This window comes from Apodemus sylvaticus, chromosome 15, assembly GCF_947179515.1.
Source record: "Apodemus sylvaticus chromosome 15, mApoSyl1.1, whole genome shotgun sequence".
Taxonomy (NCBI): Eukaryota; Metazoa; Chordata; class Mammalia; order Rodentia; family Muridae; genus Apodemus; species Apodemus sylvaticus.
The window spans coordinates 68136304-68160340 of NC_067486.1; the positions used below are offsets into that span (position 1 = coordinate 68136304).

Sequence of the window (24037 nt, forward strand, 5' to 3'; positions counted from 1 at the left end):
TTTAAATCTGACATCAAATTTTACTGCTTCAGTCTCTTGGCTTTAGAATATAAACATATTTTTTCCATTTATTTTTTATGTGTTCATTTGTTCATACATTTGTGTATGTAGGTCAAGGGACAACTTGCAGGAGTTAAGTTCTCACCTGGACCCAGCCTGTAGGTCACCAAGCGCCTCTCCCTGTGGAGCCACCTTACTAACCCAGAGAGAGAAACTCTGTGTGTGCGGCTAGGACTATGGGTATTCTAGAGATTGCCATGCCATAAAGAGAGGACACACCTACGAGTGGGGAAAGCGTCGTGTAGTTATATAGTTCATTTAAGTCCTGTAACAGAGTAACCTGGAGCGCAATGTTCAGTCTCTTTGCACCTTGTTCTCTGTGTGTAAATGGAAATAATAACTATCCCCACAGGGCAGCTATGGGGCAACTAGAACAGAATGACTATAAAGGTGCTTGTAAACCATCAGACCTCAAAGAAACATCAGCGACAGCTACTATTATAAATAATAATGCAGTAATCATCTCTATATGAAACTTACATAGAAGGCATAGATAAAGCATGACAATGGGCTAGAGAGATGGCTCAGCGGTTAAGAGCACTGACTGCTCTTCTGAAGGTCCTGAGTTCAAATCCCAGAGACTACATGGTGGCTCACAACCAACCATCCGTAACGAGATCTGACGACCTCTTACAGTGTACTTACATAAAGCATGACAACTAGCAAACCAGCCTTCTCCCAAGTACCGAGGGGATGCCGGAACTAGGAATGTGTTCTGGTGGCCAGCCTTACCCGGTGCTCCGCCAGGAACTCAGGCGTCAGAGTCCAGGGGGCGTTCCGCACCACCTCGTCCACGTAGCGGCAGTGCTGTACCGCATCATAGCGCTCATTCTCGTTCATCACAGTGAAGCCCTTGAAGTTGTGCGTCAGCTCATCACTGCAGACTGCGTCACAGCATCACACAGTTGTAAATCAAGGTCCTGTCTAACCCTCCTCGCCACCAACCCTTCCATCTTCTCTGACTTTCCCCACTCTCCCCACCCCCATCCAATCTTAAGAAGAATCTTCTGCATGTACTTCAGCCTGGGTAACAATGTTCTTCCTAAAACTAGCCTTCAGGAGTAACACCTGCCTACAGAAGGCTCACACTTTAGAACAGGGTAAAATATGGAACTCAGATCTTGACTTTGAAATGAACCTGCCATGTATTTCTACACCAGTGAAGTTTATAAAATGTGGTACTGGAGCTGGAGAGATCTCTCAGCAGCTAAGAGCTCTGGCTGCTCTTATAACTACCTGAGCTTGACTCCAGCACCCACATGGTGGCTCCCCACTGTCTGTAACTCCAGTCCCCTGTGAGCTGATACCACACTTGTGGTACAGAAACACACATGAAGACCAACCAACAAACGAAAAGTTCACACATATACATAAAATTAGAATTTTAAGGTTTTTTCCTACTATTATAAGATTGGAAGTGACCATATAACGTGGCAGACTTTTCTTCTGTTGATTCAAAACTGATGAGGCCAGAACTAGTGTTTTTAAGTAGACAACTGGATGACTGCTGCTCTATAACTGCATATAACTGGAGAGCCTCAGCTATGAACAGCAAGAAAATCCAGGACCTCTCCTAGTGAGCCTGCTGCTTCCACACAGACTGAACACCGGCAGACACTTCACTCCTTTAGTAAATGAGACCTGGGCCAAAGCACTCACATCACACAAACAGGAGAGAGAGTACTCTTTTTCTGGACAACACCTAAAGTCAGGGGATGGTTTCTTACCTCCCACAATTAGATATGTATTAGGGAAAAGGTTCTTCGCCTGCATCAGAGCCCGGGCATGACCAGAGTGAAATAAGTCAAATATTCCATCCGCATAAACTCTCACAGGTCGCTCACCTAAATCCAAATGAAAGAACTCATTACAAAAACATACTTCCTTGCCGGGCAGTGGTGGCGCACGCCTTTAATCCCAGCACTTGGGAGGCAGAGGCAGGTGGATTTCTGAGTTGGCCAGCCTGGTCTACAGAGTGAGTTCCAGGACAGCCAGGGCTACACAGAGAAACCCTGTCTCGAAAAACAAAAACAAAACAACAACAACAACAAAAAAAAAAAACCCAAAAAAACAAAAAACCGAAACATATTTACTCAGTTCCTCACACCTGACAAATTCAAACAGCACTGTGTGACTTTCATTCTAACAGAGCCTCTCTTGTTAGATGTAGGGCCAGGCCTGGTGACATAGACTTGTAACCCTAGCTAGTTTGGAAACAGAGGCAGGAAGATTATCAAATTCAAGGCCAGCTTGGACTACAGAGTAAGTCAAGGCCAGTCTGGACAATGTAGTAAGAGTCTATCTCAAAATAAAAAAAGCGAGTTTTGTATATAACCCTATTGAGATATACATACACATATATATGTGTATATATACATATACATGTACATATACATATGTATATATCAATATAGATCTCATATATGTATATATAGTAGAGGCCTTGAATAATGCCTTAAGTTCAGTGCCTACTTCTATTAAAAAATAAAGCAAATACAAACATGAGCTACTTTACTAATTGTCTTATAGTCCCACAAACTGTGCAGAGGATTACCTGAACCAAACACACGAAAGGCCCAAAGACTGAAGTGTTACTCCCTTAGGGTGGTAATTGCAGTTTCTGCAATCTGGAATTTAGACTGTAGTCTATGTTTTTATATGGACTGAGTACCTTTTCCTTAATGATACTTTTGATATATTAAATATATAGTCAATGAATCCTGAACTTCAAAATCCTCACCTTAAAAAAAGATGAACTCCGGATGGAGAGATGGCTCAGCAGTTAAGAGCACCGACTGCTCTTCTGAAGGCCCTGAGTTCAAATTCCACCAACCACATGGTGGCTCACAACCATCCATAATGAGATCTGATGCCCTCTTCTGGTGCATCTGAAGACAGCTACCATGTACTTGTTTATAATAATAAATAAATCTTTGAGAGCAAGCAGGGTTCACCACAGTGAGTGGGGCTGACCGGAGCGAGCAGAGGTCCTAAATTCAATTCCCAGAAACCACATGGCTCACAACCATCTGGAAAGCTACAGTGTACTTATATACACGAAATAAATAAATCTTTTTTTTAAAAAAAGATGAATTTTTAATATGTATGGAGGAGGTGTAAATGCAAGTACTTATCCCAGAGACATCTAGCTGCCAGGAGCCAGACTCATAGGTGACTGGGAGCTGCCCACCATGGGTTCTGGGAACTGAACTGGGGTCTTTTAACCACTACTCCATCTCTCTAGCTCCCAAACCCTCCCCTGTAATTTATAACATTTCAGGCCTGTTTAAACAGAATATAATAAAACTCAGCTCTGACTGCTAGCACGCTCATTATCAGTTTGCCTTGATTACTAACAAGTAACACTTGCTTTGAAAATAAATCCTAGCCAGGCATGGTGAAGCATATATTTAATCCCAGCACTTGGAAGGCAGAGACAAGCAGATCTCTGAGTTCAAGTCAGCCTGGTCTACATAGCAACTTCCAGGCCGATCAGGGCTACACAGTGGGACCCTGTCTCAAAAACAAAAGAAAGCAAAAACCCAAACAAAAGAAAAACGCCCACTGCTGCCTGAAAGTAATAAATGCTGCGGAGGCTTGGGCTGGAGAAGAGGGAGGAGGCACAAAATCCAGCAGACAACAGGATCTCTGCAAGAAGTTCTCTCTAGCAAGCAAGCATGGAAAACAGTTCTCAGATATATGAAGTACTTGAAAATAAAATATAAATATTTTAGGACTTTCCTTTTTCCATTAATTAAAATAAAAAAGAACTGTCTGTTGAGTTATTTTTAATGTAGTGGTCTATGAAAAGAAAAGCCAGGAAATTATCTCCAGGTGTACGAGAACATTCCCAAGGTCAAATAAACACTGACCTACGGCTCACTGGGTTTCAAGTGAGGAATTCCAGGAGCCTAAGGACTCTAAAGGAGGAACTATTTCAAGGTGGCAGCAGAGGGCAGCAATAGGAACATGGCCACCTCTTAAGGAAAGAAGGGCCAGAGCTGTCCATCTGATAGAACCAAAGCCTGGAGTCATATTTCTCCCCCTTGTCACAGGGGCTGCAAGCTTTGCACAGTAGCTTCTAAGCCAATGACGCTTATCTAGGACATGATTACTGCCATTAAAAGCTCTTGCCTGGGGGTGGTTGCACAAGCCTTAAATCCCAGACTAAGAAGCCAGAGGCAGGCAGATCTCTGTGAGTTCAAGGTCAGCCTGGTATAGAGTAAGTTCTAGGACAGCCAAGGCTACATAGAGAAAACCTGTTTAAAAAAACCAAAACTAAAACAAAACAAATCAAAAAAGTGGATCAGGAAGAGGAAAATGGTTGTCAAGAGGTTTGGATTTTAAAAATATCTTTATCCATAAACACGTAATGTTTAAACTGAGAAACCATAAATTGCTGATAGGAACATAATTTAGCAAACTTTATCAAAAGCAAATGGCAAATGCTTGGCTCCTTTGAGCTGGCCATTGTCACTCGGATAGACTCTCACTGTGGCATTGTTTGCATTAGCAAAGGTGTGGAGACAGACCTGAACAACTGAACTCACGACATGGCGCAGGAGCCATAAGCTAAGTACTAGATATCCACAAGAACCCGATCGTCCTGGTGGCTGTTGAGAGAGACATGAGCGGCGGGGAGACAGGCTGAGTAAGTGCTCTGCGTTCTTTCAGTGCTCTGTGGATGCCACATCATGTTATAATACAGGAAATGCATTTTTACTGAAATGTTTGCTTTTATCTAGTATGTGTGTGCATGTATAAGAGAGCAAGCATATGCAAGCACGCCATGGTGACACGTAGAGAACAGAGGACAACTTGCAGGAGCCAGCATGTGGGTTCTGGGGACTGAATTCAGGGTGTCAGGCTTTGCAGCAAGCTCCTTTACCTACTGATCCAATCTTGCTGGCCCAAAAATTTAGGATAAAGTAAAACAGACAATACAATGAAAAATAGTGTGTTTCTTCCTTCCTTTGAGACCGTTTTTCTCTGTGTAGCTCTGGCTGTCCTGGAACTCACTCTGTAGACTAGGCTAGCCTCGAACTCAGAAAGATCCTCCAGCCTCTGCCACCAGAGTGTTGGGATAAAAGGCTTGTGCTGTTGGTTTTTTCTTTTGATGCTAAGAATTAAACCTGCATTCCCACTGAGCTATACATACCTTTGTCCTATTGAAGTTAAAGGTCATACATTTACTATTGTCCTTTTATAATATAAAGGTTAGCTCAAGTTGTCAACCAGCTTCCTTCCTCTTTAAGCTTAGTTTAATTATCCATAGGATAAAGGGAAATAACACATGAGTTGTAGAATCAGCTGAGCAATGGTAGTGCATGCCTTTAATCCCAGCACTTCAGAGAGAAAGGCAGGAGGATCTCTTGAGTTTAAGGTTAGCCTGGGTTTATAGAGTAATTCTCAAGATAGCCCAGGCTACACAGAGGAAATCTTGTCTCAAAAACAAAACAAACAACAAAACCAACCATGAGTTGTTTTTTTTTTATCTAGTTTATTATTTTTTTAAATCTGAGAATTCATGAAGAAACTGACACTGGGTTTTCTGAAGCAAAGCTTGAGGGGCTATGAGACCCTTTTACTTCATCCTAAAAAGCAAAGACTAGACTATAAAAGCTAAGAACGTACTGTAGAATAGCCTTGGCAAAGCAAGGAGCGGTCTGGCAAGTAATCACTGTCTCCGGAGAGAAAGGCAGAATGTTACTGAGGAAGGCTATTTGCCAGCACAATAAAACATGGCTCAACCTCTCCCAACCAACTTACTCCTACACTTCTGCATTACCCCTTCCAAAGTGCTTCTTGACAGCAGTGTCCTAAGGAAGGCCTCACATCCAGTCTCTGGTATACATGTCAGTATGCTAACCAAATGGTCAGAAGGGGCCACTGTTGCACAGGTCTTGGGGGAAGCAAGCACCAATAAACCACACCCTGATTGGCAACTGTCTCATCTGGTTAAGAGCAACCTCCTGTCACTCTCTGGATTATAATAAGGCGGATGCATTACTCTTGCTTAAGTAAGCAGATGCCTTCCCCAGCCAGGCTAAACCCAGTTTCAGTTCACTGTCTACTGAGATATTCTGTCAAACATCAGTCACTAGACACTGAACACGCAGTCTGAGGAGTGCTCAGTGCCACACCCTCAGCTTACTACCACGCATATTTTCAGTTTTTGAAATTACTAAGATGATCTGTGGATAAACTAACACTACTCTGGGTAACTGAGCATATCTGAGTAAGGTATGAATTCTGAATGTGTGTTATTGTGCTCTACATAAAAAGTTCTTATCTCCAATAGGACTGATACAGAGGCTGAGTTGATACCGAGCATGAACTGTCTGTTGGCATTCTGAAATCTGACCTCCAGGCCAGTGAGATGACTCAGTGGATAAAGGTACTTGCCACCACACCTGCTAACTTGAGTTCAGTTCCCAGGGTAGAAGGAGAGAACCAACTTTTGAAAGCTGTCCCTGATCTCAACGTGTGTACTGTGGCACATACAAAGTAAGTAGATAACTGTAATTTTTAGAAAATTTAAGAGGCTACATAGTGGAAACCTGCCTCACTAAATAATAAATTAATTAAATTCGCTTCATGAATCAGAAGGTAGTACAATATGAGCCCTATCTAAATACTTTTTGCAGAAAAAGAATAATCTCAGGGAACTAGTTTTTGTTGTTCTAGGACTCTAGGTATTATAATAATTATACAGCCGACAATAATAAACACAGCCAATGGGTCTTGGGATCCCCTAGCCAGAATGACATTGTCTAGCACCATTTCCAGTCATATATTACTATTCATTACTTAGAAAAAAACAAATAGGGTCATGGACAGGCAGGTGGATCTTCGAGTTCCAGGTCAGCATGGTCAGGTCTACAGAGTTCCAGGCCAACCAGGAACAAGGATGAGAGGCAAGGCTCATAAGCTCATTGCAAATGTGTGAGACTGTGGTGTGGTTGTAATGACCGCTTACTCTTTCTGCTTACCTGGAGTTAAGTTCAGCCCTATATTTGCAGAATAGATAGAATGCTTATCACAGTAATCAGAACAGAAAAAAGATTAGAAAGAAGTAAAGAAAGAATGGGAGATTTATAAAAGAAAGAACAGCGGCCTGGCTGCCTATATGACTTAGCATTTACAGCAAATGCTTATGAGATTTTTCATTTGTGTGGGTAAGTGGTCTATTTTGTTCCTTGTATTTGGTTTGTGTGTGTGTGTGTGTTACCTGCATATATGTCTTTGGGGTTTTTTGTTTGTTTGTTTGTTTGATTGATTGATTGTCTACTCACAGCATTGAGACTCTAACTAAGACAATGGGTAGGTCATTTTTTTTTTCTGCCAGGGTGGGTGGCTTTTTGAGACAGTGTCTCAACTTCAGTCTGGCCTCAAATTTGCTATGTGGTAGCCAAAGATAATCTGAAATGATCCTCCTGCCTCTACCTCCCAGCTGAGATTACAGGTGTGCTTCCATTTAGGGTGATCTCCAAAGCCGACTGTCTACAAGCCTGGTGACAGGAATTTGATCTTCAGAAACCATGAGAAGATAGAAGGAAAGAACTCACAGAAGAAGTCACTCCACAGTTTCCTGACTTCCACACATGTTCTATGAGGCACACATGTCCACATATACACAGTATGCATACATATGTGCCCACATATACAGAATGCATACACACACACACAAGTGTTCACTAAAAAATTTCTTGGGCAAAATTGTTAATAATAATGATATAAATTAATTCTATAAATTAAAAAAATGGACTTTCAAAATAATAAAATAAGTCTTTTAAAAAGCATGCAATTAAGCCTTGAGTGGTGGCCCAGGCCTTTAATACCAGCACTCAGGAGGCAGAGGCAGGGGATCCAAGGCTAGCCTGGTCTACAGACTGAGTTCCAGTTCAACAGGATATTTGAACCTGTTTAGTTAGGATGTGGCTGTGCCCTTAGCACATACTTTTTAAAAAAAAATATTATTAATTAATTTTTTGGTCTTTTTTTTTCCAAAAGATTCATTTACTTACTTTATGTGAGTATACCGTAGCTGTCCTCAGACATACCAGAAGAGGGCATGAGAGCCCATTATAGATGGTTGTGAGCCACTATATGGTTGCTGGGAATTGGACTCAGGACCTCTGGAAGAGCAGTCAGTACTCTTAACCACTGAGCCATCTCTTTAGCCCCCTAGCACACACTTTAATCTCTCTGGATGGAATATAGACAAGTCCTCAGTACACACCTTTAATCCCAAACAATGAAGGTAAAGTTAGTTTGTAGGATGAAGCACTTATATTTAAAAGTCATATCTAACTGACTAGCAGAAAAAGTGATGATTCTGAGAAAGATTTGATGGAATAGGATATGCCCAACTCTCAGGAGTGAGAGGAAAGGGAAGCTACTTAAGGGAGAGACAGACAGTACAGGAAGAAGAGAGTGCAGAACAGGAGTAGAGTCTGTGGAGAGTAGGACAGGAAAGGAGAGCAGAGCAGCAGAAAGGGAGAAGGAGGCAGCTTTACCAGGAGAGTTTTAAAGACACTGACTCAGAGACCAAGAGAAAACCAGACTGAATAACCCAGTTGGGAGAGGAGTTTGAACCAGAACAGCTGAGTTGAACCAGCTGGCCAGAGTACAGAAAGAACTAAGAAGGGGTGAGCTTGTTCAGCAGCAAGTCTCAGAGGTTGAAAACATTCTAGGCCTAGATTAGTTTGTATGGAGGCTAGAAGCTTCCAGGCCTAGGCCTACGTTAGCAGACATCAGTGAGCCTCCCAGACAACTACAAACAGCCAGGTATACAAAAAGAAACCCTGCCTCAAAAAAATTTAAAACAAAAACAAACAAACAAGAAACAAAACAAAAAGGTAAATAAGTAAGTAAGTAAATAAATAAATAAAACGAAAAAGCATACACTTATCATTAAAGGTAAAATGAAATGATGAGTCTCTCCCAACTTGCAATATTTGTCTTCTATCAGACACCAATATGATAGTTAACTGACAGCATGAGAAAGAACTGTGGAGAAGATTTTGAAGCTAGGTAAAGTATATGACAGTATATTAATTATTTGGATATCTGTAAATACAAACACAATCATAGGGCAAAAAATACAGCTGAATATAGAATATTTGCCTACCATGAGCCAGGCTCTAGGTTTGATTTCTTTGCACCACAAAAAAAAAAAACAAAAAACAAAAAACAAAAAAACAAAAAACAAAAAACAAAAAACAAAAAAACAAAAAACAAAAAACAACCAAGCAAGCAAACAAGTCATAATCCAGCTAGAGCTAGCAAGATTCTTGTCTTTTCTTTTCTGCCACCATGGGGATCAAACCCAGGTCCTTGAATGTGCTACGCAAGCAACCTACCAATGAGTGACATTCTCAATAATCAGGCTAATAGTTGCGACATTTTTGTTGTCGTTTTTTTTTTTGGTTTTGTTTTTCTGTTTCTTGGTCACTATGCCAACAACCCAGGAAACAAATGCATAACAAGGAAAACAATTTACAGTTTTATAGAGTAAAGTAGTTATCCTATCCAACAGAACATGGAGGCAGAATAGCATGCTAAACACTATACCAAATAAAACAGTTAAGCAGTTACTTACAAGGAGTTCCCCTGCAGGCTTCTTCCATAGTCACCCTGACATAGGGCTTACTAAAGTCAACTTCAATTTCATCAGAAAAAGGAGCTGGCTGCCGTAAACCCTAAATAAGAAAAATTAATGTAAATTCAATGGTGTTCACTGAAGTACTCAACATAGCTTTAAAGAAGTCAGTTATTTAACCACGTGATTAAAACTTTGCAAAACTGAGACAGAAAGAAAAGTCTTCCAAAGTGCAGAGTGAAAGCCCTCCTCACACTGAGTTAACTGTGGTGTGAGGAAGGAACACCTTTCTGGCAATTTCAGGGTAAAACTGAGCAGTCTGTGACTCTGGAGTGATGGTTCCCCCACAGCATGGTGAAACAGCAAACCCTGTGATAAAACTTATGCACTGCTTCATCTGGAGAACAGGGGAAGGTGGGAAGGAAGGCGGAGGGTGAGCAGCTCCTCAGTGACCCTGGCTGCTTACCGCCCACTGTGATATGCCTGTGTGCTCCCTAGGAAGCCAGGCCTACTACAGTGCGCATCCATTAAAAGAGGAAACAAGGGTCAGAGGCATTATGAGAACCATATGTGCTAAGAAGCAAGGCCGAAACCAGAATGTGGGTGTGCTTGTCTCTCTGTACATGGCTTCGCTTGGGAGGTTTTGTTTAATCTAGTCTAAAATTTTATTTCTATCAGATACTATACTGAATGGGACTTTTTAAAAAAGCACTTTGGTAGTTTCTTATATTTTATGGTTGTGAGCCTAGCCTTTAATGGCTGAGCCATCTCTCCAGCCCGGTAGTTTCTTATTAGTATACAGAGATGCAACTGATTGTGTTTGTGGGACTACAATGGACTTCTGTATATTTCCTTGGTCCCGTAACTGCATAACTCAACTACTGGGTTTGTTTTGTTTGAGAAAGGGTCTCTGGACTCCTGATCCTCTGCCTCTGTCTCCTAAGAGCTGGGATTACAAGTGTGTGCCACCATGCCTGGCTTCACCTACTGGTTTTAGTGGTTGTTATGTTTTGTTAATGCTTTAGGATTCTCTATACATGAAATACTGTCATCTGTGAGCAAGTACAATTTAGTGCAGCTCTCTTCAATCTGGATGGTTTATTTCTTTTTAGCGTGCCATATTGCCATTAGAACGCCTAGTACAACACTGAGCAGAAGGGAAGAGATAAATATCCTTGCCTCATTCCTAGTCTTGTAGCAGGGGAATTTTGACTCTTTCGCTGTTACATATGATGTGAGTTGTAGGTCTTTTGGCCTAACTTTTTTATTTTAAACTAGGTTGAAGCAGCGGTTTTCAACCTGTGGGTCTTGACACCTTTGGGGAATGCATATCAAACATCCTACATATCAGATATTACATTATAATTTATATCAGTAGCAAAATTACAATTATGAAGTAGCAATGTAAAAATGTGTGGTTGAGGGTCACCACAACATGAAGAACTGTATTAAAGGGTTGCAGCATTTCTGCTCAGTTGGAAGATTGAGAACCACTGTTCTAGTGTCTACTGCCAAGATAGCATATTATAACTATGTAATAGGTTTGCTCAACTCAAAGATCAACAGGTTAAGTGCAGATATAAATGTGGTACAATACAAGATACAAGTGTCATTTAGCAATGACAAATTAAGCAGTGGCATATACCACAACATGAGTTAATCCTGAAAACATATTCAGTGAAAAAGGCCAACCACATAATGTAGGTTTTCATTTATATATAATGTCTGCACAAAGCAACACCAAAGAAACAGAAACATTAGTGGTTTTCAAAAGCTGAGCAGACATGATTGATTTGGATACAAGGCTTCTGCCAGGTGGTAAATACACTCTAAAATTGGTTACAGGGTGATGACTGAAAAATCTGTGACATACAGAAAATGACTAACTTCTCCTGGGCTGTGAGATAGTTACATAATAGATCAATTACAGTTCAGTGTAGCTGTCCCAAGAGAAGAACAGCTTTGTTTGCCTTTGCTACAGAGCTCAAAAGGAGTTGAAAGTACAGGTGTACAGTGGCAATAACAAACACTGGCAGGCACTCTTTCCTCTGGGGTCAGTCAGGTGCTGGGTGAGGGGGTCTAGACCACTGGCCAAGACTAAACAGCTGGCGTATACCCTGGAGATGGGATAGGAAATCAGTGAATCCAGGTAAACATTTTACAAAAATCTATGAAGCAAAGTAATTTAAAGTCATGAAATTCTCTGGTTCTAAGGACCAAGGAATTTCAGTCTTCTCAAAGTTCATTTCTCCCGACAGCCTGAAAGCCTCTGCTCTGCCCCCAGTAGAGGCACCGCAGTTGTGTGGTTGTTAGCTGTCCTCACTCCAGATGGACAGCTGAGCCTCAGCAACCACCTCTGTAGTCTAGATTCTCTGAGAGACTTTCAGAAATTAACAATGCACAACTTTTTTGTTTGTTTGTTTTTGGATACAGTGTCCCACTTGTAGTGTTCTGCTTGCCTTCACTCTAGATGTAAACCAGGCTGGTCTGAACTCAGAGATCTCTACCTGCCTGCCAGCCCAGCACAGGAGTCCTGGTGTGCTGGGAACGAACAGAGGTTTGTTGGCTACTAAGCCAGCTTCTGAGTCTTTTTTTTTTTTTTTTTTTTTTGGTTTTTTCGAGACAGGGTTTCTCTGTGTAGCCCTGGCTGTCCTGGAACTCAGTCTGTAGACCAGGCTGGCCTCGAACTCAGAAATTCTCCTGCCTCTGCCTCCCAAGTGCTGGGATTACAGGCATGCGCCACCACGCCTGGCTCTGAGTCTTCTTTGACATATAGAATCACACTCCCTAAAATGTCCATGTTTTATTCTATGGAATCTGTGAAAATCTTACCTTACATGGCATAAGGGGTTTTAAAAATATGGCTAAATTCAGGCTACCAGGGAAAGAAAATTATTCTGGATAATATGGATATGGCAAATGCAATCACAAAAGTTTTTGTAACTAGAAAGAGAAGGCAGGGAATTGCAAGTCAGAGGCAATGTTATGACAGAAGAGCTTCACGAGCCAGCCTGAGTGCCACACAATGAACAGCCTCTAAAAGCTGGAGGAAAACAAAGGACACGACTCCCCCGGCACTCCTGTGTCTGCTGACACTGCTTTTAGCCACAACACCATTTCAGACGTCTACTCTCTAGAACATAATCCACATATTGTTTAATATTGACTCCAATGATCTCCAAGTGTCTTTTAGCATGTTTTTAGGGGAAACTTTAGAAAGGTACCAAGCTGAGACAAGACAGGAAGTTGGCAATGGTATCCTTCATCTAAGGCTCACGGTAGACTCAAAAGTATGTCAATAATGTCCCAGAGATGGAGGCATATAGGAGACAGTGGTGGCTGTGCCCAGCAGAAGGACTGACACATCTGAAATCACTAGCTAGAACTGCCACTCCTTGACTTTGTTACCACAGATTTGACTTTAGCTTAACACGTGCACACTATCCAAATTTTCCCACCATTTTTCTCAATTCCCATGTACAGTTCCTACAACTGAGTTGTAGTTCACGTGGCAAGAAAGCTAACAGCCTTCCCACTCATGGTTTTCTCTGCCCATCACTTAAGAACACTAACGCCTACATCATCCTAATGTCATATCGCTCTCTCCTCCACCACCAGGCTGTTGCCAGTCACAGGTCTACACTTACAACTGCACAGCGCTGCACTTTGGAAGGAATCCCATCTTCCTCTGTTGCTCCGTTAGGACCAGGTGCTTCTTTCCTCCTCTTCCTCGAATTGACTTTGGCTGAACTCTGTGCATCCATCTTCTTTTAACTGCTCAAAGAAAAGGGTGTGTGTGTGAAAAAAAAAATGTCTGAACCAGTATTTCAGAGACACAAATACGTTCAGCATAACATTAATTACAAAGCATACATTTCACCAAGATGAGCCAATGGCAAAAACAAGGATTCATAAACCACCACCGTGGATCAATAGCCACACTTAATCTCCGGACCTTGAAACTCCTCCCAACAGTGCAGCCTCCACACAGCCCATTTCAGATCTCGGCTGTGTGCCAAGGACTATAGTAACCGGGCTGAGACAGACTTAGCTAAAATGCTTGTGACCAGAAGTGTAGACTTTAAAGCTTTTCAGATTTGGGAATATTTATCTTTAGACTACTGATTACAAATTCCTAACCTAAAAACATGAAATACAAAATACTGTGAAATCTGAATTTTTAGCACACTGAGAATATTCAACTCTGAGGATATCTCTGTGTGTGTGTGTGTGTGTGTGTGTGTGTGTGTGTGTGTGTATGTGTGTGCACGTGCCCGTGTGTGCGTGTTTTGTATGTACTGGGAGGTTGAAACAGGGTCTCATTATGAAGCACTGGTCTAAAACTCAACCTATGGCTAGACCAGAGTAGCCTCAAACTTGTGATGCTTCTCCTGCCTCTACCTTCCAAATGCTACAATTACAGGAATGTGCCCCACTTCTGGCTCATACTTTGTATCTATAGAAATACTGAGGTGCAATGTGAGAAGCAGTCTTTGGTAAAATGCTTGTGCCTCAGCCTTCTAGTGCTGGGATTACAGCTGAGGGTCACCATACCATTTCCTCTTCTTTCAGGGCCACTACCTCAAATTAGTTCAGAATTTCCAGCTAATAAAACACATCAAATTTCCCAAATCTCTTTCTCTAAAAGAAAAACTCACTTTTTGGTCTAACTTAGCAGAGAGTTTCTGGCACCTGCCTTTCATAAGAGAGAGAATCACCAATGTTCCTATTTAGATGTAGGCTTATGCTACCTTGCCAACCCCAGTGGAAATATTTACATTAAAAAAACTTTTTTACTACATTAATGTGTGTGTGTGTGTGTGTGCATGTGTGTGTGTGTGTGTGTGTGTGTGCACATATATGTGGAAGAGGTCAGAGGATAAATAATGGGAGCTAGTTCCTTCTTCCTACCAGGAAGTACTGGGGACTAGACTCAAGTTGTCAGGTGACAAGTGCCTTTACCCAAAGAACTTAGTTGGCCCCAAATTAGCCCCAAATTTCCATTTTTCTTGAGTAATACAATCTGCATGGAGGAACTGATTTCTTTTAATGATGGATTGTTAGACTCTCCCAGAACAGAAGGGGGTGAGCTTTACAATCAACTGTCATTTCCACCTAAGGTAATAGAATGGCAGGGAAAACAAAAGACAGACAGATGGAGGCCGCCCCTTTGCCTCTGTGCCTCCTGTCCCCCTGGACAAGCCATTCTATAGAGCAGCTGCAGCTCCACTTCCCTTCCTGCAGTTCAAGTCCTTGTGGAAATGTGGCAAGATCTGTAAGAAACCTGGCCAGATTCTTCAGAGGCTGAAGGTAACGCCCCAAGAGTCATGGCTAAACAGGAGCCTGACCCAGAGAGATATCAGTCTAGAGTGACAGGGAACACACCCAGAAACTGCCTTTCATTACAAATGCAAACTGGCATGGAACAAAGTGCAGTGTCTGAACCAACAGACTGAGTTCTCTCAGTTAACAACTGTTCTTCCAAATGTGTGCTAATCTGAGAGGCTTGGTAAGAATGAAGTCAGTCCAGTTTCTAACTTGCTTACTGCAGGCCGCTTCTATAAGCATCTGTTCAATTGCCCAACCGAGGAATTCCTCTTCCCAGGCAGTTGTATTTGTGTGTGTGTGCATCAAGTTGATAACAACTAACCAGCACATATTTAAAACATCACAGTATGCCAGGATAGTGATACAGGCCTGTAATCTTAATACTTTAGTATTAAATGCTGAAGAATGAGTTCAAAGCCAGCTTGGTTTATACAGCAAGTTCCATGGCAGTCCGAGTTACACACCAACACCTTGTCACATAAAAGGAAAACCTGGAAATGTAGCTCAGTGGTACACTTGCCTACCACACAATGGCATTTGGTCCAACTTTGAGCACCACAAACACATAATCATGGTAGAGATGGCTCAGTGAGTAAAAGTACCCACTGCCAAGCCTGATGACCTAGGTTCAATGTCCAGGGCCCACGTAGTGGAAAGAGACAACCAATGTTGTCCTTTGACCTCCACACATGCACACACCTCCCATAGATAAATGAAGAAGTAAAAAAAAAAAATGAATAAGTGTACTAAAATTAAATGCAGGTAACAACTATTTTAAGGAGGCTTCAATTGCTACACAGAAGGCACATGCAGGGGTGCACCTTTAGAATGATAAAGGATCCCAAACCTATCATGTGACAGTTTGCTAAAGAACAAGATATTCATACAATGTCAAAACATCTCACCATAGATTATTAATTACAGAGGGGAAAGGGTTACCTTGATAGTAGGGGGGGGGAAATCACCCCATAAAACCATCCACAATCCCTCCTGTTCTGAGGTACTAAAGACATAACACCTATACAGAGCGTGTCAGGAAGAAACAAACAACCCCAACTGAAGGACATCCCACAGGAGCCTGTAGTCTTCCAAGCTGCTAGTCATGAAAAGTCATGGAAGGCTGACAAACTAATCCTCCAGAACTTGGTAATTACACTGTCTGGTGCTACTTGCTTTAGGAGTATTTCAATTACACTGAAGTGTCTTGAAACAGAAAAGCATGATCTACAGCTTACTCCAGGTACAAGGAGAAAGAGAAGCAGAAGAAAGAAAATATCGTATTTGACAATGGCAAATGTTTGCAACATACGAATCTCAGAGGGGCATATGGAGTTTAACATTCCTCAACTTCATGATGGGCTTCACTTTTTATACATTTCCCCCCAACACAAACAGAGGAGGGGAAAACAAGGAAAATGCGTACAATATATATATATATATATATATATATATATGCAGAGCCGAGCCGGGCATGTTGGCGCACGCCTGTAATCCCAGCACTTGGGAGGCAGAGGCAGGCGGATTTCTGAGTTCGAGGCCAGCCTGGTCTACAGAGTGAGTTCCAGTACAGCCGGGGCTACACAGAGAAACCCTGTCTCGGAGAAAAAAAAAAGAAAGAAAAAAGCAGAGCCGAAGAGTGACTCAGTTGCTAGCACCTGCCTACCAGCTACAAGGTCCTGTGCTGGACCCCAAAGTGAGAAAATTAATATTTTAGTATAACCCAGGATGGAGCATAGAGAAGCCTGTCTCAGTATTCCTGCAATTTTACTTTCTTTTCAAAATAAAAGGTTTTATCTTAAAAATCTCTACAATTTCTTTTTTTCCCTTTTTTTTATTATTTTTTATTTTTTTAATTTACATTGCAAATGATTTCCCCTTTTCTGGGTCCCCACTCCCCGCAAGTCCCATAAGCCCTCTTCCGTCCCCCTATTCTTCCATCCACCCCTTCCCACTTCCCTGTTCTGGAATTCCCCTATACTCTTGCACTGAGTCTTTCCAGAACCAGGGGCCACTCCTCCATTCTTTTTGGACATCATTTAATTTGTGGATTATGTCCTGGGTATTCAAAGTTTCTAGGCTAATATCCACTTATCAGTGAGTGTATACCATGATTGATCTTTTGAGACTGGGCTACCTCACTTAGTATGATGTTCTCCAGCTCCATCCATTTGTCTAAGAATTTCATGAGTTCATTGTTTCTAATGGCTGAATAGTACTCCATTGTGTAAATACTCTACAATTTCTTATACAGACTAGCCCTTATATGAGATTATCTCTGCAGTCTCAAGAAAATAGTTCCTTCTCAGACCCAATGTGTTGTTGAATCCCCTAACATATGCTACATAATATATATATATATGTATATATATATATATATATACACACACACATACATACATAATATATATATACATACATAGCATTGCTATATAATGCATGCTGTATTATATAACTGTTGAAGTACAATTGACATACATTAAGCTGCACAAGGGAACTGGAAGAATATCCAGTGATTAAGACAGCAGACTGCTCTTCCAGAGGACCCCAGTTCTGTGCCCAGGACTCACATCAGCCAACTAATAACTGTGTGGTGATACATGCCTTTAATACCACCACTTGGGAGGCAAAGTCAGGCTATCTTTGTGAGTTTGAGGCCAGCCTGGTCTACAAAGAGCTCCAGGAAAGCCAGGGCTACATAGACTTTGTTCTCAAAAAAACTAACACACACACACACACACACACACACACACACAGAGCACATTAATATACCTGTGAAATCAGACTTAAAGAACACCAGGATATATAATACCTTCAAGTTTCCTTCTCTCAGGTTTAACACTGATTTAGTCATGCTCTGCTGAGAGCTAATGGCGACTGGCATCACAATGATAGAACTACATTCAAAAGGCAGAAATCACAGGGAGAGGCTGCCTTATCTATACAAGTTTCTGAAGAGACTCTGGCTTCCATAGACCTACCTTAATACCTACCAAGAGGCAGAGCCCCCAGAAACTTCCCATTAGGCTCCATCTCTTAAAGGTCCATTCATTACACTCTTACCCAAGAACCATGCCCCCACAAATGAACCCTGAAGGGATCCGCTCAAAGTCTATAAAACCACAGCATTCTGCCTGTTGTCCCCAAAGTTCACATCTATCTGTTCTGAAACAACCCAGTGCAGCCCCCAAGGTACCACGAGACTGAGGAAAGAAGCAAACAGACCTAGGATGTATAGAACATGCTTATTAGAGGATGACTTATTGACAGAAGTATAGTCATAAGCAGCATTGAGAACAGTTAGAGCCTGCAAGCTGGGTCAAATGGGGGTGTTATTTATGGGTCAGGACAAAACTGACTAGATCATGGCTGGAATGTACCTGCTTTATCTTAAGCAGGTAAGAGTCAGGAGTGTCCCTGGATCAAGGATCCTATGATAAATCTATACATGTGACTCTAGTGATTTTCATCCATTTATAATTTGCTGGGAAAGAGTGCAAAAAATGGTTACTTAGAAGCAGACATGGTGGCTACAACTCCAGGCTGTAGTCAGGTGAATCCATATCCTTACCACCTCACAGTGCAAAATTCTCATTCCTCTCCACAAAAGTCATAACAAGCTCCAGTCAAGCCAAGGTCCAAAGTCTCATCTGAGACTCAAGGCAACCTGTAGTGAGAATTTTGGTTTCTTAAAAAAAAAAAAAAAAAAAAACACAGTATGCGGGATTTGCACAGAAGCTAACTGTGATTTGTCTCATGCTCTGGCAGGGGCATGATTCTGCCAGCTGAAGATACATTTGGAATTCTGGGGACTCTTGAGAAGATATAAAAACGTCAGAGCTCCAAGAGGCTGCTCTCCTCCTGCTGCTGCAGTTTATCAAGTGGTTGTGAGCAAAAAACTACAACTGCTAAGATCAACACTGCCCCAAGGATGCCCCTCATCAGCAGGAAGTAGTCTAAAGAGATCCATGCCTTCTTTTCCCACTAACCTTGCTTTTCTCCTAACTAGTGATGTGTGTGTGTGTGTGTGTGTGTGTGTGTTAGGGATGGGGTGGAGAAGGGTGGTAGGTAAAAGAACTCAATAAAGTAGCCAAAATTACAGTTATAACAACCATGTCTATATGTGATTCCCTCTAAAACAACAAGTTACATATACCCAAGATAAAATGGTGGGATAGGGATAGAATTAAAAGAAAGCTGGCGATTAAGTAGAAAGAAACAAGCAATCCAAAGCCAGTCAAAGGCAGCAGGAAGACACTAACTGACGAAGCCCAAGGCCACGTCTTTCACCCTTTGCTGAGACTTTGCTGCTTATCACCTTGGGGCTGGTTTTCCATGCTGCCAGAAGCTCTGCCTGCTAGGTCCACTGCTGACAGCTGTACCTTTCTGGGGTCCCAACTGCTGCACAACATGCCTGACTACACCAGAAAAGGTTTATCTGGGCTCTCTGAGGAAGCTTCTACCCTGTGAGAAACTTCTGCCTGGCTTCTTACCTAGGCTTCCTTTGAAATCTGAGTGGGTGCTACCATGACCCATAACCCTTGCATTCTGCATACTCAGCACATAGACACCAAAGTACAAGCTGTACCTAGACCCATGGGATTCACATCTCAGACACCACGTGCTTGGCCAGTCTGAAACAGGGAAATGAATCTAAGGCACTTCCTCCCCAAGGCACTTGCTGCAATAGTTCTGTCCTGCCAGTCCCCTGGGCCTGTGAGAGAGGAATAGCCTGATTTCTGAGCTACACTCTGAGCCTTTTCCAGAAGTCCCAGTGCTAAGCATCACTCTCTAGCTTCTTGGACACATCCTTTCATCATTTTTCTTTGTTACTTCTTTGGCTGCATATTTTCCAAATCTTCCCACCTTAATTCCTTTGCTCCTTAGCCTCACTGTAATCTGGGTAAAAATAATAATTCCTGTTTCTCAGCCTGGATACTTACTTGTTTTAAAATCCATTCTACCAGGAGCTGGAGAGAGAGCTTGGTGGTTGTGTCTTATTTACTGTTCCTCTTTGTTTTTTAGAAATAAGGTTTCTTTGTGTAGCCCTGGCTATCCTAAAACTTGCTCTGTAGACCAGGCTAGCCTCCAACTCAGAGATCTGCCTGCCTCTGCCTCCTGAGTGCTGGGATTAAAGGCGTATGCTACCTCTACCCAGCATCTTAGTTACTGTTCTAGTGCTGTGAAGAGACACCATGACCAAGGCAACTCTTACAAAAGAAAGCATTGAATTTGGGGCTTGCTTAAAGTTTTCGAGGGTGAGTTCACAATTGTCAAGAAGAAGTGGATAGGCACTGTGCCAAGCAACAGCTGAAAGCTTTACAGACTGATCCATAGGCACAGGGCAGAGAAAAGAGGAACTGGACCTCGAATGGGGTTTTAAAACTTCAAAGCCCACTCAATGAAACACCTCCTCCAACAAGGCTACACCTTCTAATCCTTTCCAAACAGTTTCACTAACTGGGGACCAAATGTTTAAACATATGAACCTATGTGCCATTCTCATTCAAACCCCCATAGTGGTTAAGCCATTGGCTGTTCTTCTGGGAGACCAGGGTTCAGTTCCCAGTACCCACATGGTGTCTCACAATCGTAACTCCAGTTTAACTGATATGATACCCTCTTCTGGCCTCTTTCAGGCACTGCATATGCATGGTGCACAAGTATTCATGCAGGTAAAACACCCATACATATAAAATAAAATAATTAAAAGAAATCTCTTTTGTAGTCTCAGTTACTCGGGAGAATGAGATAGGAAAACTGAAAAGTCAAGGCCAGTCTCAGCGACAAAATGAGTTCAAGACCAGAGTAGATAACTAGTAAGACAGTGTCTCAAAATAAAACTAAAAGAGAGTTGGGGATATAGCTCAGTAATAAGAGTGTTTGCAGAACATGCACAGGATGAAAAGGGAGAAAGACAGACGGAGAGAGGAAGAGGGAGAGAGGGGAAGAAGAAAAAAAGGAGAAGGAGGAAGAGGAGAAGGAAGGAAGGAAGGAAGGAAGGAAGGAAGGAAGGAAGGAAGGAAGGAAGATAGAATCCCTTTTACCAAATAAATCTTTTATTTGTTTTTGTTTTTTGAGACAGAGTTTCTCTATATAGCCGTGGTGGAATTTACTCTGCAGACCAACCTGGCTTTGAACTCAGAGAGATGCATCTGCCTCTGCCTCCCAAGTGCTGAAATTAAAGGTGTGCACATCTGTGTACTCAGCTTGTCAGCTTTTCATTTTAGCTTTCCATAGTCAAAGGTGAAGTACCCAATCAGTAACTTCTTTGCCACAGTGACAAGAGTGGCTTTTCATTCAATTTCCAACAGAAAATCATTCCTGAGCCAGTGACAGACAGACAGACAGACAGACAGACGGACGGGGAGACACACACACACACACACACACACACACACACACACACCACACGAGGAAGAGGGATAGGGAGAAGGAGAGGGAGAGGGAATAAACTTTAAAAGCACATTTCTTTTCTGATGTAGGGATATATTGAGATAGATCCCAGGTGAAATATCCTGTAGCAATGATTCCTACCTATCCCTCAGGGGATACTGAGGTAGAAACCCAAACAATCCACAGAACAAAGGAAATTTCTTACTTTTGGAGGGAAGAGCTGAGTTCAGCAGATTAGTGAAGGTAGAATACAAGGTTTGGGAAACTAATCCTAGTATTCCTTTGAAGTGGCTGTTACACTAGGCAGCTCAGGGACAGTATATAAAACATGGCTGATCCCTCTCCAGAGGGAGAGTCTGAGGTCTAATATTAGCAAGCTCACTTCTTCATACCAATTTTCTTTATTAGTCCATTTTGCCTTACTATAACAAAATACTTGAGACCCATTAACTTATAAAGATGCTAGTTCACAGTTTGGAGGTTCAAAGGACAATCTAATACTAGCCCCTTTTTTCTTGTTAATATTTATTTATGGCTGGGTGGTAGTGGTAGTGTACACCTTTAATCTTACCATTTGGGAGAGAGAGGCAGACATATCTCTGTGAATTCAAGGCCAGCCTGGTCTACAGAGTGAGTTTCAGGACAACTAGGGCTGCACAGAGAAACCCTGTCTCCAAAACCTTTACTAATGCTGAGCATTTATATAACACCGTCCTGCCAAAGGCACCGTAAGATATTAAAACTCATAGTGCTTACAACCCTTTGACTTATCCACACTACCTGTCCAATCCCTTCTGAAATAAGGTTTTTCTCTGTTACAGTGCCCCGGCTTTCCTGGACTCGATTTTTAGATCAGGCTGGCCTGGAACCCACATAGATCTGCTTCTGCCTCCCAAATGCTAGGATTAAAGGAGTACAATACCATGCCCAGCCCTATCAACACCTTTAATGCAGGTATTCAGGAGAGAGAGTTAAAAACTTAGTCTACACAGTGAATTCCATGATAGCTAGGGCTACATAGAAAGATCTTGACCAACAAACAAATAAGTAAGTGAAAAGAAAAACTAAAATTCAATCAGTTGATATCAGAAAATACTAGTAGATAATTTATTAATGCAATCCTCAACCATATAAGGTACCGAATAATTATCTTTACATATATGCATGTGTGTAACTTAATTTTTTGTTTTGTTTTGTTTTTTGGATTTGGTTTTTTTCGAGACAGGGTTTCTCTGTATAGCTGTCCTGGAACTCACTCTGTAGACCAGGCTGGCCTCGAACTCAGAAATCTGCCTGCCTCTGCCTCCCAGAGTGCTGGGATTACAGGTGTATGCCACCACCGCCTGGCTGTAACTTAATTTTTTTTAATCTTATTTTTAATGATGTTTTTTAAATGCTTTAACCTCCCTTTTAGACCACAACCCACCAGAGATAGTGGAAAAGAAAGGATATGGCGGGGGGGGGGGGGGGGGGGGGGAAGGGGAGTGGACTGTTTAGAAATGGTTCTTTTGGAGCAACTCTCATCTGTGTTGTCAGCAGTTGAATCACAAGTCAACAGTGGCAGCTCAATCCTCTTGCATTCGGTAGAGTCAGGATAGCGAACAGGAATCAGCAGCCTGGCACTACCTAGCTGAGACAGCCAGGCTTCAGGCTCAGCACAAGTCTGCAGAGGGACCAGGGCCAATAGAACACCAGGAAAAGTTTTCCGCAGTGCCTCTCTTAGCAAAGCGAAGATTGGCGGAAGACTCAAACCATCAAGTGTTGTAAATCTAGCTCTATAAGCAAGTCAAGCTCAGCCCCCATTGCTGTCGGTTGAGTCCTATTTATAACCATGGGTCTTGTCCCGGCATGTGACTGTCTCAGCTGATATCACTCTGCAGATCAACTGAGTCTGCAGAAGCAACAAGAAACTGCAGCACATCACCAGAAGTTTTTTTGGTGCATTTTCTCTTTATGGAGTCCCAAGAATGGAGCTCAACTATGCAATGTAAGGCAGATCATTATAAGCATGTCATTAGGGAAGAATCCTTCATCATGTGTCCTTTCACATGCTTACTTCAGCAGAACATCCTCTCCCCTGGTCTGCTTCAGTAAACGTTTCTTCATGAATCTGCTTTGCCCCCAAACACACCATCCAACACAACTGACTCTCCAAAGAACCCTTAAGTTTCTACTTCAATGTGTCACATTGGACAGGGCAGAGACTTACTTTCTGAAGGACCAGGCAATGAAAAGTGGATTACTTACTGGAAGGTTCTAGATAACATTGGTTTTGTAAGACGCGGTCTCTATATAGCTCTGGCTGTCCTAGAACTCACTTTGTACACCAGGTTGGCCTAGACCAGGCTGGTCTGCCTCTGCCTCCCAAGTGCTGGAATAAAAGGTATTCACCATCACCTTCTGACTGAGACACAGGTTTTAACTGAACATAATAAAACTTATTTTCAGGAATTATCTGCCAATGGACTGGGCACCTCAGGAGCAACATAGGGATTTCAGAATAGATTTCCACTAGATACTACTGTAGTACAAAGAAAGGTCAGATGTTCATGGAGAAAAACCTCTACCTAGAACAAGACTCACAGCCATTATCTGTGGAGATCCAGAAATGCCAACTGACCTTTACATTTAAAAGATTACAATAAACTTACT

General features: G+C 42.0%; 1 protein-coding gene across 2 annotated transcripts in view; it reads right to left on the reverse strand.

Moving 5' to 3' along the window:
- Pcyt1a (phosphate cytidylyltransferase 1A, choline) overlaps positions 1-24037 on the reverse strand; it is a 45742-nt gene that overhangs the window by 10411 nt on the left and 11294 nt on the right. For both annotated transcript variants that reach the window (XM_052157965.1, XM_052157967.1), the window contains exons 2-5: positions 13312-13438; positions 9665-9764; positions 1788-1904; positions 793-944 (exon numbers count right to left, since the gene is read on the reverse strand). In XM_052157965.1, coding sequence (XP_052013925.1) covers positions 793-944; positions 1788-1904; positions 9665-9764; positions 13312-13428 — 486 coding nt within the window. In that variant the 5' untranslated portion in view covers positions 13429-13438. The remainder of the gene's footprint in view (positions 1-792; positions 945-1787; positions 1905-9664; positions 9765-13311; positions 13439-24037) is intronic.